The 15,868-nt window shown below is 42.9% G+C and overlaps 1 protein-coding gene across 1 annotated transcript; it reads left to right on the plus strand.

Moving 5' to 3' along the window:
* Positions 1–4,056: 4,056 nt before the first annotated feature.
* FEM1B (fem-1 homolog B) lies at positions 4,057–15,617 on the plus strand (the record flags this gene model as incomplete). Its single annotated transcript, XM_079701055.1, has 2 exons — positions 4,057–4,304; positions 13,982–15,617. 2 exons carry the CDS (start codon positions 4,057–4,059, stop codon positions 15,615–15,617), a joined length of 1,884 nt encoding a protein of 627 aa, XP_079557181.1.
* Between the last annotated feature and the right edge of the window lie 251 nt (positions 15,618–15,868).

A 15,868-nucleotide genomic window follows, 5' to 3' on the forward strand; every position in this document is an offset into this window, starting at 1 on the left:
TTGCATACTATGGATTTACTTTCCATATGTGTCCAGAGGCAGACACATCCTGCAGCGAGAATGCAGATGGGGTGGGAAGTCCTTTCCTGAACAGGTTAATGGCACAATAGAAGTATGACTGGGGTGGGAGCTAGGAAGAAGGGAAACTAATGTGTACTGACAGGCACTCCTTCACAGGACGAGGCTGGGTGAAGGAGCTTGCCTGTCACCATGACACCAGCCCTGCAAGGAAAGTATTTATTACCCCCATTGTACAGATGAAGAAACTTGCCCAAGGCCACAGCTAACCCACAGAGAAGGGAGTCCAACCCAGATCTATTCAACACCAAAAGTCATCTTCTTCCATTAGAGTATGTGGGAGACTTACAGGACTAAAACAAGTATCTTTACTGGTGCTTGAAAAATGACATTTTGAATACATTTTATACAAAATCTGAGAAACTCCATTGATTCAGAGCTGTAGGCTGGGCTGACCTGGCTTGGAAAAAGGAATATTCTATGGAAGGTACAGCTAATTCTGCTCATAGGTCACCTCCAATCCCCAGAAAACAAAGTGCTGGATGTTGGTCCTGTCTTTTGTCCAGGTAGAAGGTTGCAGTTTGCTGTCATCAGCAAATCAATCTCCATCTGGATACAACTATTTTCAGTTATATTTTACTACTGATCATTTGCTCAGTGGCTTTCTGTCAAAGGGGAAGGGAATAGGTCAGAAGCACAAGGAGCTATTTCTGGGCTCTGGCCTTTGGGAAAGCAGCCTTGTCCTGTTTATACATCCTCTCTTTAATTTGCCCAGCCTGACTACAGAAACATCCTCCATGCGCAGGTAAATATAGGCTACCAAATACTCTCCAGTCAATGGCTATTGGGCAACCCAAGGAGCCCAGAACCCTATACTAGGCAACTGTGATAAATAAAGAAGGTTCCTGACCTTGGGCTGCTGGAGCAGAAGTATATTCCCATCTGGGGGAGGAGGCCCTGAAGTGCAAGTTCTGAGCCCCTCTCTGGCATGACTCTTGGTTTAGTCACCCTTTCTAGCACTCATCCAGTTACACAACCAAATTGAGCTGTCAGCACCAGGATGAACTCTAATTCATCTCAAAAGGGCAAGAGGAGGCAGAAAGTTTCTTTTTTTTCTTTTTTGATGTGGACCGTTTTTAAAGTCTTTATTGAATTTGTTATAATATTGCTTCTGTTTTATGTTTTGGTTTTTTGGCCCAAGGCACGTGGGATCTAAGCTCCCCTACCAGGGATCAAACCCGCACCCTCTGCGTTGGAAGGTGAGTCTTAACCACTGGATCACCAGGAAAGTCCCAGAAGAAAGTTTCTTACTCAGCAATGAATAGCTGGATGAATCAGGTCTCTTTCAGAAAATGAGACCAAAGGGAAGAAGGGGCCTGTCTCTGGATCACCTTCAAAAGCTGGGTGTGAAAGGGGCCTGTGTCTGGATCACCTTCGAAAAGTTGGGTGTGAAAAGAATGATGCAGGGCAAAGGGCTGCAAGGAGAGGGAGGAAGGGAGGGAGAGGGAGAGAGGCGGAGAGGATAGGAGGAGCCTAGTTGCTCTGTAGAGCCTAGGAATGAAATCAGTTGGAAGGGAGCCCCCAGGTCCCACATCCGAATGTGTCACTGCCAAGTGCCCAGAGGCCAAAAAGCCTGGCTCAGTCTGTAAAGAACTGGAAATTTTTCCAACCCTGAAGCCCCAGAATGAGAACAACCAGCTTCCCCTTCTTTTCCACCAGTTATTTCAGAGACTCTACTGGTAGAACCCCACCTTCAGCTCTGATTGCCAATGTTGTTTTTGTTTAACATGGGTGAAAAAGTATAGAGATCTGAAAATAGGTAAAGTTGTACTGTGGAGTGGAAGAGAAAAATCTGAGAAGTGGCCCAAATCCTCACCAATAGCTCTGCAACTAAGACGAGGCCTTCACCAACTAGGATTGGAATGGTGGGGTTCAAATGAAATAATTTATGTGAACTCATTGAGCCCAGCCTGGTCCCTTGGGACCAAATAAATGTATTTGTTCTTTCTCTATGGTAGATATTGTCCTCTGTGTGTGTATGGAGGGAGTGACCTCCATATTGAACTTATACTTTCTGTGACTGCCCCATGAGATTCATCACCTCCACTCCTACCATCCTAGTCCCAACCTTTCCTCCTAAATGGCCTTCCTGCTTTGACTCCTGCCTACTACAGTTTATTCTTTACATAGTAGCAAGAGTGATCTTTTAAAAAATATAAATTGTATCTTGTCACTTTTCTGTTTAAAACTCTTCAAATGCCCCCACTACACTTGAGTAGAATTTAAACACTTTACCATGGGTAACTGGGCCCTAACATGACCTGCACCCTGCTGATTTCATCTCCTATCACTCTTCCTATGGCCCACTTTGCTGAAGCCACCCTGACCTTTGTTTCTGAACGCACCAAGACTGTTCCCTCCTCAGGGCTTTTGTACTAGCTATTCCCTCTGCCTAGAATACCACCTGTTCTCCTTACCTGTCACGGAGGTCTTGTCTGATGGTCCAAACTAAATTAGCTCCGCCTCCCACCCCCCATCACTCTATTTCATTTGCTTCGTAGCAAATGGGAATGATACTAACTCAGTCAGTCTTGTCTATTATTTGTTTACTTATTTATTGTCTGTTTTCCCCGCAACAACACAGTCCCTGAAGTGGCACTGTGTCTATCTGGTCTATCACTGAATCCCTAGGGCCAAGCAGAGCCTGGCACATAGTAGATCTCTAATATTCGTTGGATGAATGATCTTTTCAAATCCTAACAATCTGGTGAGGTCTGTGAGAAAACCGAAGGTCCCGGCAGATTCAGGATTAGAGTCCTGGTCTGTCCGAACGTAGACTTCGTCTTCCTTCCCAGGGTACCTCGCCCCTTTCCATAGTGCCCCATCTCTCCCGACCTTTCTCACACACTTTATCCTCCTCTCCAGGGAGGGCAGGTCGGACTTCCAGTTCCTTCTCAGAGCCTCGTGCAGACCCTCAAAGTCCTCCCACATTTCGGGGGCTCAGAGACGCCGCCCTGTTCTTAAAACGGACCCCGCCGGGTGCACGCACTCCCCTCCCCGGGCCCCCAAACAGGGGCTGAGAAGAGCCCCGCAATGTCTACGGTAAAACGGGGCGGGCCCCAAAACCCACCGGCAGTAACGGTTCAGCGCCTTCACTCTGTCCCACTCCCTGGCTAGGGACCCCCAGGGCCTAGTGGGGGCGAGTTGGAAGCTCCAGGCATCAAGGTCAATGAGGACATCCCGGGCCAAATTGGGGATGGGCCACCTTCGCGCAGCAGAACCTTTCTTCATCGGGCCTCGTTCGCCGGCCGGTCTGCTTTGGAAGAGACACCCCACTTGACCGTCCCCCGCTCGCACCCTCCCCGTCTCAGCCCTGTCTGCAGAGGCCCGCCTTCCTCCCCGTCCAGAGCTCAGGGGTTGCTGTGGCCGCAGCGTTCCGCCTCTCTCTGGGGGCCTCCCCAGGCGTGGACCTCTGAAGCTATCGACAGCGTCTGGCTCTTCTGAGCTCCAGTGGGCGAGGGCCTGCAGGTTTCCTCCAGCTGGGGAGGACGCAGAGCGGAGGCGGAGGCAGAAGCAGTTTCAGGCCCTAGGCCCAGCGGGCTGGGTTGGGTGAAGCGCGGCCATCATTCGCCATCCAGGGCGCGCGCGGCCCTCCTGGGACCTCGCCGGCGACCCGTAGCTCGGGCACGCGCCTGTCGCAGCCCGCAGGAAGGAGGGGTCCAGCCTGAGGCCGGGCCACCATGGAGATCCCCTCGGCCCAGGGCCGGCGTCTGGGGCCTTGGGGGCGGCCCTGAGGCCCTGACCGCCCTCCTCCCTGCCCGGCCTGGATCGCTGACCTGCCCCACGCGGCATTCGGCCACCTCTGCGTCTCCGCCCTCCCCTGGCCGCGCTGCTGCCTGGGCGCGGCGGCGGCGGCGGCGGCGCCCTGTTGAATGGGCTGTGAGGGCCCAGGTTTGAAGCGCTGGCGAACGCGGCCTCCAGGGGCGCAAGGCAGCAGCAGCGGTGGCGACCAAACGGGTGTTGGAGTTGGCAGCGGCCATGGAGGGCCTGGCTGGCTATGTATACAAGGCGGCCAGCGAGGGCAAGGTGCTGACTCTGGCCGCCTTGCTTCTCAACCGGTCTGAAAGCGACATCCGCTATCTGCTTGGCTATGTCAGCCAGCAGGGAGGGCAGCGCTCCACGCCCCTCATCATTGCAGCCCGCAATGGGCACGCCAAGGTGGTGCGCTTGCTGTTAGAACATTACCGGGTGCAGACTCAGCAGACTGGCACTGTCCGCTTCGACGGGTAGGTACATCCCAGCTCCAGCCTCCTCTCTAACGCGCGCGTACCCACCACTTTATGGTTCTTCCCCTCCCTCTCTCTCGCTTCATGGAGGTATCACTTCTCCCATTTTGTACCTCCTGACCTGCCTCATTAATGCCCACTTCACCTTCTAGGGCGAATACTCCATCCCATGTTTTGCTGCTCATCCTCATTGGCCCCTACCCCTTATTCCCTCCATAGGTAAATAGCCACACCCTCTGTCTTGATACCTAATAGGTATTCTGTATTCTTTACTAGATAGTTTGTGAAGAAGCAGTATGGAGGAGGTAGCAGCCTTTTCAGGTTTTCACTTTATCAGTACTGGGGTTGTAACCGAGATCAGAAATTAACGAGGTCAGCAATTAACGTTGAAGACCTTTGTTTGATGAGTTATTTGGCCACCCAGTTTTTACCCCTTCACGTGAGTGTGCGATAAAGCCCCTTAGTGGGTTGTGGGACCTTAATGTCAAAATAAGCTCCTAGAACCAGCAGCAGTCGCAGCCTCTTGAGGGGTTGTCACGCAGCCAGGCTTCCCAAGACATGATTCCGACTCTTACACATTGCTGGGGGTAGATATGTTGGCTGCGAAAATGGCACTGGACCTGGTGTAGGACGAGGTGATGCCATTGTTAAATTACATGTTATTCTGTGATGTTGTGGGGAAGCTTGATGATATACTGTTATTCCAGGTGGGGAGTTCAAAAATTCATATTGTCAGAGTTAAAACTTGCCCTTTAGGTTTAATTGTACATATTTTGGGGTATGATAGAGTTGAATGCAGAATTGTCAGGTTTGACATTATCTTTTCTGTGCTGGATGGTTATAACCTGTTTTACAGATTACAACTGCATGAAGATGCATTAATTGTTTTTGTTTTTGTTGACTTGCACCAGTACATAAGCTATTCTAGCATTTTCTTCTTTTGAGATAGATGTGGTCCTAGCATAAGGATACGTATCTTTAGTTTCGATGATTGAAAACTGCTTGGTTAAAACCTGATGGAAAAAACAATTCCTCTTGAAGATGACTAGGGCATTGTTGAATTTTGGTTGATTCTTTTTGTAGGTTGAAATAATAAGAGCTTTTTCTTCTGTTTTAGATGAAAGGAAAATATTTCAGGGTATTACATTTTACTGAAATGATAGCCCATGGGTGGTGGTTAACCTCTGGTACCACCTCTCGAGACGTTAAGGAGATGGTCTTTTTCATATTAATCAAAGATGGCAACCTGATTCTTGTTCATTTTCTTTTACTAGCTTCTATGTCCTTTCTGTAACTCCCTGCATTCCCACAGCCTTTCTTATACGCAGAGGAGGAGTGAAGTAGGATGACCCCTGAACTTCCAGCACCATTCCAGTTGTATAGGCACAAGCATCCATTGAGATATGAATCTCTGCAGTAACAGCTACTGGTTACACTGCTGCTAAGGAGCTTGCTGAGGCCTGTTTTGATTAGGAGAGAATAATGGCGAGAAAATATAGTTTTCTAAAGCATTTGGAAAGGCTTTGCTTATCTTTCTTAACCATCAAAGAGAAGGTTTTTTAAAAAATATTTATTTGTTTATTTGGTTGTGCCGGGTCTTAATTGCAGCATGCATGTGGGATCTAGTTCTCTGACCACGGATTGAACCCAGGCCCCCTGCATTGGGAGCGCAGAGTCTTATCCACTGTGCCACCAGGGAAGTCCTGAGAAAGGTGTTTTGAGGTGGCAATTAAGAGAAACTGAAATGGCTAGGAATGTAGCATTGAGCCTGTGTAGTGGCTTACCTTGCCCAGTATTTTGCACTGGCCAGTGAAATTAAAGGGTTCAATAAGCAAACATATTTTGAACACCTGCTGTGTGCCAGGCTCTGTAGTAGGGATTGGGTTTGCAGAGATGAATGACATACTGTTCCCACTGCAGAGGAAGACAGTCTGGTGCCCTGGAAGGGGGCTGGAGGTGGGGCGTGGTGTATGGCAGAGGTGAGAAATTGATGAAAATGAGTAAGTGTAGATGCCATGCCATTTAGGGTTATAGAAATCTTTTGGACTACTGAGGGAACACAGGGAGAGGAAGTGCTTAGCTTTGCCTGGGCGAATCAGGGAAGACTTCACAGCCGAGGTGATATTTGAGCTCAGTCTTAAAGGATAGTAGAAAGTGAAGAAGAGGGACGGCAGCATGGTGCTCTTGCAATGACAAATGTTTCAGTGCAGTTTCAGGAAGGGGTTCAAGCCTGGGAAGTTAAGAAAGAGATTGTGGGAGACTAGAGTGAGGTGGAGGCCAGATTTTGATGATCCTTGTGTAAAATATCAAGAGTCAGACTGGTGAGACTGGAATTGCAAGGATTTCTATCATTTGAGATTTTGTGTGAGCCTTCTTCAATCTGTCTTTTTTTTGTTTATGGATTATTACAGTTATGGATTTATTAGCTGCTCTGTCAAAGTAGTTTTGTTTTGTTTTTTAACTTATTAAATGCCTATGATGGGCCTAGCCCTGGGCCACACAGATAATGTGGAAGATGTAGAAGAAAATGTAAAGTTTCTACTTTCGAGGAGCTTACAGATTAACAAAGGAGAAGAATTGAAATTCATGGCCACCTTTCTGCCCACTCACACCACCCTGTGAGATTATTTTGCAGTTTGTTCCAGTCATTTAGGCATTTCAGAAATAGATGAAGAGAGTGTTACTTGCAAATGTCATGATTTCACTTTACATTCATTCCAGACAGTGTGAAAATGTTAGTCTGAGTGAGGTGTTAATAATATGAAGCTCACTCACCCCTCAGGGACTGGCTTTTGAGAGGTACTTAGCCAACCCCCTTTCTTTAGATTCCACTGGTACTTGAGACCCATGGCCCAATAGGGACAAACAGGTTCTTTGTGGGCTGAAGTAGATTAGTGTTTCCTAATTTTCAGTAATTTATGTACCATCTTCACAATTTTTTTGCCAAATCGTTCACCACCTATCCTGTTATTTGCCTAATATTAAAAAAAAGTCTCACTTCTTAGCTTCATCCTAAGCAACAGTATCTATGTAATTATGGGGTTTGATATGGTACTCTGCGTGTGTGTGTGTGTGTGTGAGAGAGAGAGAGAGAGAGAGAGAGAGAGAGAGAGAGAGAGGGATAGAGAGACACATACACATAGACATTAAAATAACTTATTTTAAAAAGCCTATACTCAGCCTAAAAACATCTAGAATACCTTAGAAAACTAAAGTAGATTCATAATAGAGCCTCAAAAGGGGGACGGTGCCACCCACCTAGATGCTGATATTTGAGTCCTTGTACATATTTTTAGGAGTAACATTTGAGATTATTTTATTTATGGCTTACTGTGTAACGACCAAAATTGACATAGATGAGTGGATAAGAAGAAAATTTGGGACTTCCCTGGTGGCGCAGTGGTTAAGAACCCGCCTGCCAATGCAGGGGGACACAGGTTCGATCCCTGGTCTGGGAAGATCCCACATGCCGCGCAGCAATTAAGACGGTGCGCCACAGCTACTGAGCCTGCGCTCTAGAGCCCTCGAGCCACAACTACTGAAGCCCGCGCACCTAGAGCCTATGCTCCGCAACAAAAGAAGCCACCGCAATGAGAAGCTCACCGCAACAAGAATAGCCCCCGCTCACCACAACTAGAGAATGCCTGCGTGCAGCAGCGAAGACCCAACGCAGCCAAAAATAATAATAAATAAATAAATTTAAAAAAAAAGAAAAATTACATGAATGGGAATGAAAGAAGAACCTTTAGTTGGAGTATGGGAAGCTGTTAAGAATGTTATAGAAATGGAACATAACAAAGGGGAGGTGTCATGTGACCTTGGAGTTCTGTGCTGGTTTGAGTTCTGAGGGCCTGACTGCTGTGTGCCAGAGTTTGTGGGGAACTCTTGTCCTAGAAGAAGTTTGCTGACATGGATGGGAAGGAGAACAGGACCTCTGGGAATTCTGAGGCTTTTTGTTGAGTGCTCTTTTAAAGTCACTGCTAGTACTAATACTTCTAATAAATGTCCAGGTAGAGGAAAGGCGTAAGGGGCACAGCGTCGTTTGGCTTCATTTAGAAAGTCATTTCCAGGGGCTTCCCTGGTGGCGCAGTGGTTGAGAGTCCGCCTGCCGATGCAGGGGACACGGGTTCGTGCCCCGGTCTGGGAAGATCCCACAGGCCGCGGAGCAGCTGGCCCCGTGAGCCATGGCCGCTGAGCCTGCGCGTCCAGAGCCTGTGCTCTGCAACGGGAGAGGCCACTACAGTGAGAGGCCCGCGAACCACACACACACACAAAAAAAGTCATTTCCAGTGTATATTTCAAGGAACTACATATGATCTAATACATGATTTTAAGGACTTTGGTTAAAATAAAGTGTTGTCATTTACATTTAATGAATTTTTATTTCTATTTCAAATGCTTGAACCAGACATTTTAATTTCAGATTGAACCAGGAAATACATGAGTTTAGTTTTGTGATCAGAAATGTTATCTTTTATTGTGAAATGTTTACATCATCTGATGCATGCATTTTTTTTTTTTTTTTTTTTTTTTTTTTTTTTTTGATGCATGCATTTTGTTTAAAAGGTGAATATCAGATTAAAGTTTCTTGATTTTTTTTTTTTTTTTGGCTGTGTTGGGTCTTTGTTGTTGTGCATGGGCTTTCTCTAGTTGCGGTGAGCCCGGGCTACCGTTCGTTGCGGTGCGTGTGCTTCTCATTGCGGTGGCTTCTTGTTGCAGAGCGTGGGCTCTAGGTGCACAGGCTTCAGTAGTTGCAGTACATGGGCTCCGTAGTTGTGGCTTGCAGGCTCTAGAGCGCAGGCTCAGTAGTTGTGGTGCACGGGCTTAGTTGCTCTGCAGCATGTGGGATCTTCCCTGGACCAGGGATCGAACGGTGCCCCCTGCGTTGGTGGGCGGATTCTTACCCACTGTGCCATCAGGGAAGTCCCAAGTTTCTTGATTTTTAAGATGAAATACATAATAGCTAGTTTGCATTGCAATTTTAGACTCAATCTAGAAAGATCATTGTTTTATAGTGCTTCTCCCATAGGCATTAATATTGCATTAATTTGATTATATTTTAATTTATTTTCTGTTCATTTTGTTATAAATGTGTTTGGCATTTTGTTTTGAGGCAGTATATATGGCTATAATTTTAGCTGTATTTTATGGACAAAAAATGTCATAGATGTTAGAATTATAATTCCCTTTAATCTGTTTAATGTTTTTATTTAGATGTAGAAATTTAAAAATCACTAAAGCTAATGTTTCTGAAGGATTAGTCATTCTGTAACACATTCTACAGTGAATATGTTTTGTCATAAACTATTTAAAAATTTTTAATTGTCTCAATAAAAATAGGTAATTGAAACTTTTTTTAGGTTCCAGTCACATCACCATAGGGAAAATGGAAATTATTAGATTACACCAGGAAAAGTATTAAACGATTATAAAAACCAAGTAAGTATATACTTGTAATTTAATTTTTACTCATGTCATTAGTTCTGGGAAACTTGAGGCCAGAAAAAATTTTTAATTACTTTTGTCTCTTTTTTTTCCATCTTTAAAATGGGGGTCTATTTATCTTGTATGGTTATTGCAAGAGTTAAAGATAATGTATGTGAATGCCTATTTTAATGTAACATTTCTTGAGTTTTTACTTCGTTTATGTTCATGTTCTCGGCAAATAACAATTTAATATTCTTAAGGCGTGCAAGGAAACTTTGTAACTATGTAAATATAACTATATGTTAACTATGTATTGATTTTTTGGATAGATTATATTAAGAAGCTTTTTTTTAAAAAGCTTTTTAAATTGAAACATGTTTGAACAATGACATGTATTGTTTCCTTACATTTGATGCATTATATAGTTTCCAAAGTACTTTTGTATTTTTAATCTCATGTAAGCCTTTTAGTTATATGTCTTTAAAATGGGCGTAATAATAGTATCTACCTTATAGGATTATTGGGAGAAGGTTATTATGAAAATTAAATAAGATATACTATATATTAAGCACTTAATACAGTGCTTGGCACATGGAAATTATTTATTAGCTATTTGTGTTTATTTAAACTTTTTCTTTTAATTGATTTAGAAGTTAAATTATAGTAGTAATGTAGTGCCTCTTTTTTTTTTCGGTACGCGGGCCTCTCACTGTTGTGGCCTCTCCCGCTGAGGAGCACAGGCTCCGGACGCGCAGGCTCAGCGGCCATGGCTCACGGGCCTAGCCGCTCCGCGGCATGTGGCATCTTCCCGGACCGTGGCACGAACCCGCATCCCCTGCATCGGCAGGCGGACTCTCAACCACTGCGCCACCAGGGAAGCCCCTCTTTTTTGTTTTTTAATTATATCTATTTTTAGTTAAGATATAACATCAAGTAAGGTGCATAAATCTTAAGCGTACGTTATAAAATTTTAATTTTTTTACATCCATGTAATCACCTTCTAGATCAATATGCAGAACATTGATGTCACTCTAAAAGTTTCCCTTGTGCCCTTTCTCAGTCAATTCCCCTCCTTTCCCCTCCCAGAAGTTATGATTATTGTGACTTCTATCACCATAGATTAGTTCTGTCTATACTTGAACTTCCTATAAATGGAATCATACAGAGTACTCTTTTCTCTCTGGCTTCTTTTTGCTTAACACAATATCTGTGAGATTCATCCATGGAGTTGCATGTGTCAGTAGTTCTTTTATTTTTTAAATGCTTTGTAGTATTCCATTATATGAATATATGGCAGTTTATCCTGTTGATGGATATTTTGGTTGTTTCTAATGTTCTACTACTATGAATAAAGCCACTATGAACATTTTTGTGTATGTCTTCTGGTGGACACTTGCATTCATTTCTCTTCAGTATACACCAAGGGGTGGAACTGCTGGGTTGTAGGTTGGTGTATGTTTAATAGTTATTGTCAGCCAACCACCAAAGTGGTTGAACCAAATTATTGTACATTCCCACTAGCAATTTCCATCAGCAATGAGAGAGTTTGAGTTGTTTCACATCCTGGCAGATACTTAATATTGTCATGTCAGTATTATTTATTTCAGCTATTTTGGTGAGTGTGTATTGGTAACTCCTGGTTTTAATTTGCATTTCCCTGGTGAGAGTAATTATCTTGAACATCTTTTCATATGTTTATTGGTTATCTGAATATATACTTTTGAAGTATACTTGTTCAATCTTTTCACCCATTTTTTAGATTGACTTGTTTGCCTTTTTAGTGATTTGTCACATAAATCGATTGCAAATGTCTTCTGCCAGTGAGTGGATTGCCTGTTCACTTTCTTCACAGTGTCTGTTGATGAAAAGAAGTTTTTAATTTTAATGAAGTCTAATCAATTTTTTTCTTTTATGGTTAGTGCTTTTTTTGAATTATGTTTAAGAAATCATCATCAACTCCAAGGTCATGAAGGTAGTCTATTTTTTTAGAAGCATTTATTGTTTTGCTTTGCATATTATAGTCTACACCACTTCTCAAATTTTTGTGCAAACAGTCAAGGTTAATTTTTTCCAAACAGATATCTAGTACCTGCTTCTTCACTATTAAAAAGAACATACTTTCTACCCGAATTTCATTGGAGCTTTTGTCATTAATCTCTGATCCTGTATGTGTGAATCTATTTCTGGAGGGTTTTTTTTTTTTCTTTTTGGGTTGTTGTTTTCTATCGATATATTTATCTATCCTTGTGCCACTGACACACTATCTTAATTACTATATTTTGTCCCCCAACTTTATTTTTCTTTCAAGGTTATCTTAGTTGTTCTAGGTCCTTTGCATTTTTTAAAGTTTATTTATTTTGGGCTGTGTTGGGTCTTCGTTGCTGCGTGTGGGCTTTCTCTAGTTGCGGTGAGCAGGGGCTACTCTTGGTTGCGGCACGCGGGCTTCTTATTGCAGTGGCTTCTCTTGTTGCGGAGCACAGGCTCTAGGCGCACAGGCTTCAGTAGTTGTGCTGCGTGGGCTCAGCAGTTGTGGCTTGTAGGCTCTAGAGCGCAGGCTCAGTAGTTGTGGTGCATGGGCTTAGTTGCTCCGCGGCATGTGGGATCTTCCCGGACCAGGGCTCGAACCCGTGTCCCCTGCATTGGTGGGCGGATTCTTAACCACTGCGCCACCGGCAAAGTCCCCCTTTGCATTTCTATATACATTTTAGAATTGGCTTGTCAATATCTACACATATGTGGATGCATGCACACATTTGTGCATGTGCACACACACACATCCCTGCTGGGATTTTGATTTGGATTGCATTGAATCTGTAGATTATTTTGGGGGAGAATTGACATCTTAACATTATTGAATCTCCTAAACAATAAACATGGAATATTTCTCCATTTCTTTAGGTCTTTATCTCAGGAATGTTTTGTAATTTTCAATGTAGAAGTCTTGTACATTTTTCATTAGATTTACTATCAGATATTGGTATTTTCTGGTGCTGTTGTAAATTGTATATTTTTGACAGTGAAATCAAACTTTTTTGAACTTTGTTTATAATCATGACAATAAAAATGTAATAAGTGAATTTTAATTAAACTGAATTGTTTGCAAAAGGTACAGTCGGCTAAACCACTAACCACTAAAACATTTCAACTGATGTAATGTCTTATTTTCTTGACTCATTCTTTAGTTTAAAAAATCAATTAACAATTAAATGACATTAAAAAATGAAATTTTAAAAAGAAACTTCAGAAGTCTTCAAATTTATTTTGAGGTATGTCTTTCATACAGTAAAATGTACAAATCTTTCATGTACAGTTTGATGAGTTTTTTCCCCTAAATGTCCACCCATGTAGCCACTACCCAGATCAAAATATAGTACATTTATAGTAGCTTTAAGCCTCATCTGAGTCAATCCTACACTCTCCCCCATAGGTAACCCCATAGGTAACTGTTACTGGGAATGCTTTTGCTTATAAACATTTTGCATCATTATTTGAAATTGAAGAAGTAATTGCTTGCATGTTTATAAAGTGCATCTTTTATTTTCAGCAGAAGTGATAGATGGTGTTGATAATTGCGGTTAAACTATGATATTTATATTATACCAGGCGGATTGTACTCTTTTTCACTTCAAGGGAGATAGAATTTGACCTGTGTTATAAGGTTGTACCATTCATGTTGGGGCAGTAACTGTTTCTTTCTCACTGCTGTAGTAGAGTATAATACTTATTAGCTTAGATAATCTTAGGGAAAAATTATCTGCTTAAATACTTTTCTTCCTAAAGCAGTTTCTAACACAATGTTAATGCAGAGATTGGGGTGGCTTTCTCACTGATGTACTGAATGAAACTGTGGTACCTAGGGGGTGCTGGGAGGGAGGAACATGCTGTGCTCCTAAGAGCCAGTGAATCAGCTTGGTGGTCAAGAAGTTACAAAACTCCATACATTTCCTCTTTGTTTTCTGAAATTTACTTTTGCTAGTAGCAAGTCAGTGATTCGTTTTTTTTTTTTCTTTTTTTAGTTTTTTGTACTTTGGTAATAACAACAGTCGCTAACATTTATTGAGCTCATACTAGGTACAAGTACTATGCCAAGTGCTTTACTTAAATTACCTGATTTTATTTTCAGCCAAACTAATGTTTTGCTAACGCTCTGTAGATTGAGGTTTTGGGTCAGTGTAAATGAATACATCCTTTAAATTTACGTTAGGGCGGGTAACCTCCATTTTCTAACTGTTCGTTCTTTTCATGAATAGGTATGTCATTGATGGTGCCACCGCTCTTTGGTGTGCAGCAGGGGCAGGACATTTTGAAGTTGTTAAGCTTCTAGTCAGTCATGGAGCCAACGTGAACCATACCACAGTAACTAACTCAACCCCCCTACGGGCAGCATGCTTTGATGGCAGATTGGACATTGTGAAATACTTGGTTGAAAATAATGCCAACATCAGCATTGCCAACAAGTATGACAACACCTGCCTAATGATTGCAGCATATAAAGGACACACTGATGTGGTCAGATACCTTTTAGAACAACGTGCTGATCCAAATGCTAAAGCACATTGTGGAGCCACAGCATTGCACTTTGCAGCTGAAGCTGGGCACATAGATATTGTGAAGGAGCTGATAAAATGGCGTGCTGCTATAGTAGTGAACGGCCATGGGATGACGCCATTAAAAGTAGCTGCTGAAAGCTGTAAAGCTGATGTTGTCGAACTGTTGCTCTCTCATGCTGATTGTGACCGAAGAAGTCGGATTGAAGCTTTGGAGCTCTTGGGTGCCTCCTTTGCAAATGACCGTGAGAACTATGACATCATGAAGACATACCACTATTTATATTTAGCTATGTTGGAGAGGTTTCAAGATGGTGATAACATTCTTGAGAAAGAGGTTCTCCCACCAATCCATGCCTATGGGAATAGAACTGAATGTAGAAATCCTCAGGAACTGGAATCCATTCGGCAAGACAGAGATGCTCTTCATATGGAAGGCCTTATAGTTCGGGAACGGATTTTAGGTGCCGACAACATTGATGTTTCCCATCCCATCATTTACAGGGGAGCTGTTTATGCAGATAACATGGAATTCGAACAGTGTATCAAATTGTGGCTTCATGCCCTGCACCTCAGACAGAAAGGTAACAGGAATACCCATAAGGATCTTCTTCGATTTGCCCAAGTTTTTTCACAGATGATACATTTGAATGAAACTGTGAAGGCCCCAGACATAGAATGTGTTTTGAGATGCAGTGTTTTGGAAATAGAACAAAGTATGAACAGAGTAAAAAATATTCCAGATGCTGACGTCCACAGTGCTCTGGACAATTATGAATGTAATCTCTATACTTTTCTGTATTTAGTGTGCATTTCCACCAAAACACAGTGCAGTGAAGAAGATCAGTGCAAAATTAACAAGCAGATCTACAACCTGATTCACCTTGATCCCAGAACTCGTGAAGGTTTCACCTTGCTGCATCTAGCTGTCAACTCGAATACCCCAGTTGATGATTTCCACACCAATGATGTCTGCAGCTTTCCAAATGCGCTTGTCACAAAGCTCCTGCTGGACTGTGGTGCTGAGGTGAATGCTGTGGACAATGAAGGGAACAGTGCCCTTCACATTATCGTTCAGTACAACAGGCCCATCAGTGATTTTTTGACCTTGCACTCTATCATCATTAGCCTAGTTGAAGCTGGCGCTCACACCGACATGACGAATAAACAGAATAAGACTCCACTAGACAAAAGTACAACTGGGGTATCAGAAATACTACTTAAAACTCAAATGAAGATGAGTCTCAAGTGCCTGGCCGCCCGGGCAGTTCGGGCTAATGACATTAACTACCAAGACCAGATCCCCAGAACTCTTGAAGAGTTTGTTGGATTTCATTAAGTGACTGGATATGTAAAATCATTTAATGTGGTGCTAAAAATGTAAAGGACTTTAATCACAGACAATAGAATTATGTGTTCATGAAATCTGCTTTTCTTTCCACTACCCTTCCTCCCTACTCCTCCTTCCTTAGTTTTGTATTTGGTCTTCTTGCCTCATATGATTACTGATTTCAAATACACTTTAAACAAAACCACATTGTTTAGGTGTAACTATAATCTAAGGTGTTTGGATATTGGTCACTTAACTTT

Source organism: Hyperoodon ampullatus (assembly GCF_949752795.1).
Source record: "Hyperoodon ampullatus genome assembly, chromosome: 3".
Taxonomy (NCBI): Eukaryota; Metazoa; Chordata; class Mammalia; order Artiodactyla; family Ziphiidae; genus Hyperoodon; species Hyperoodon ampullatus.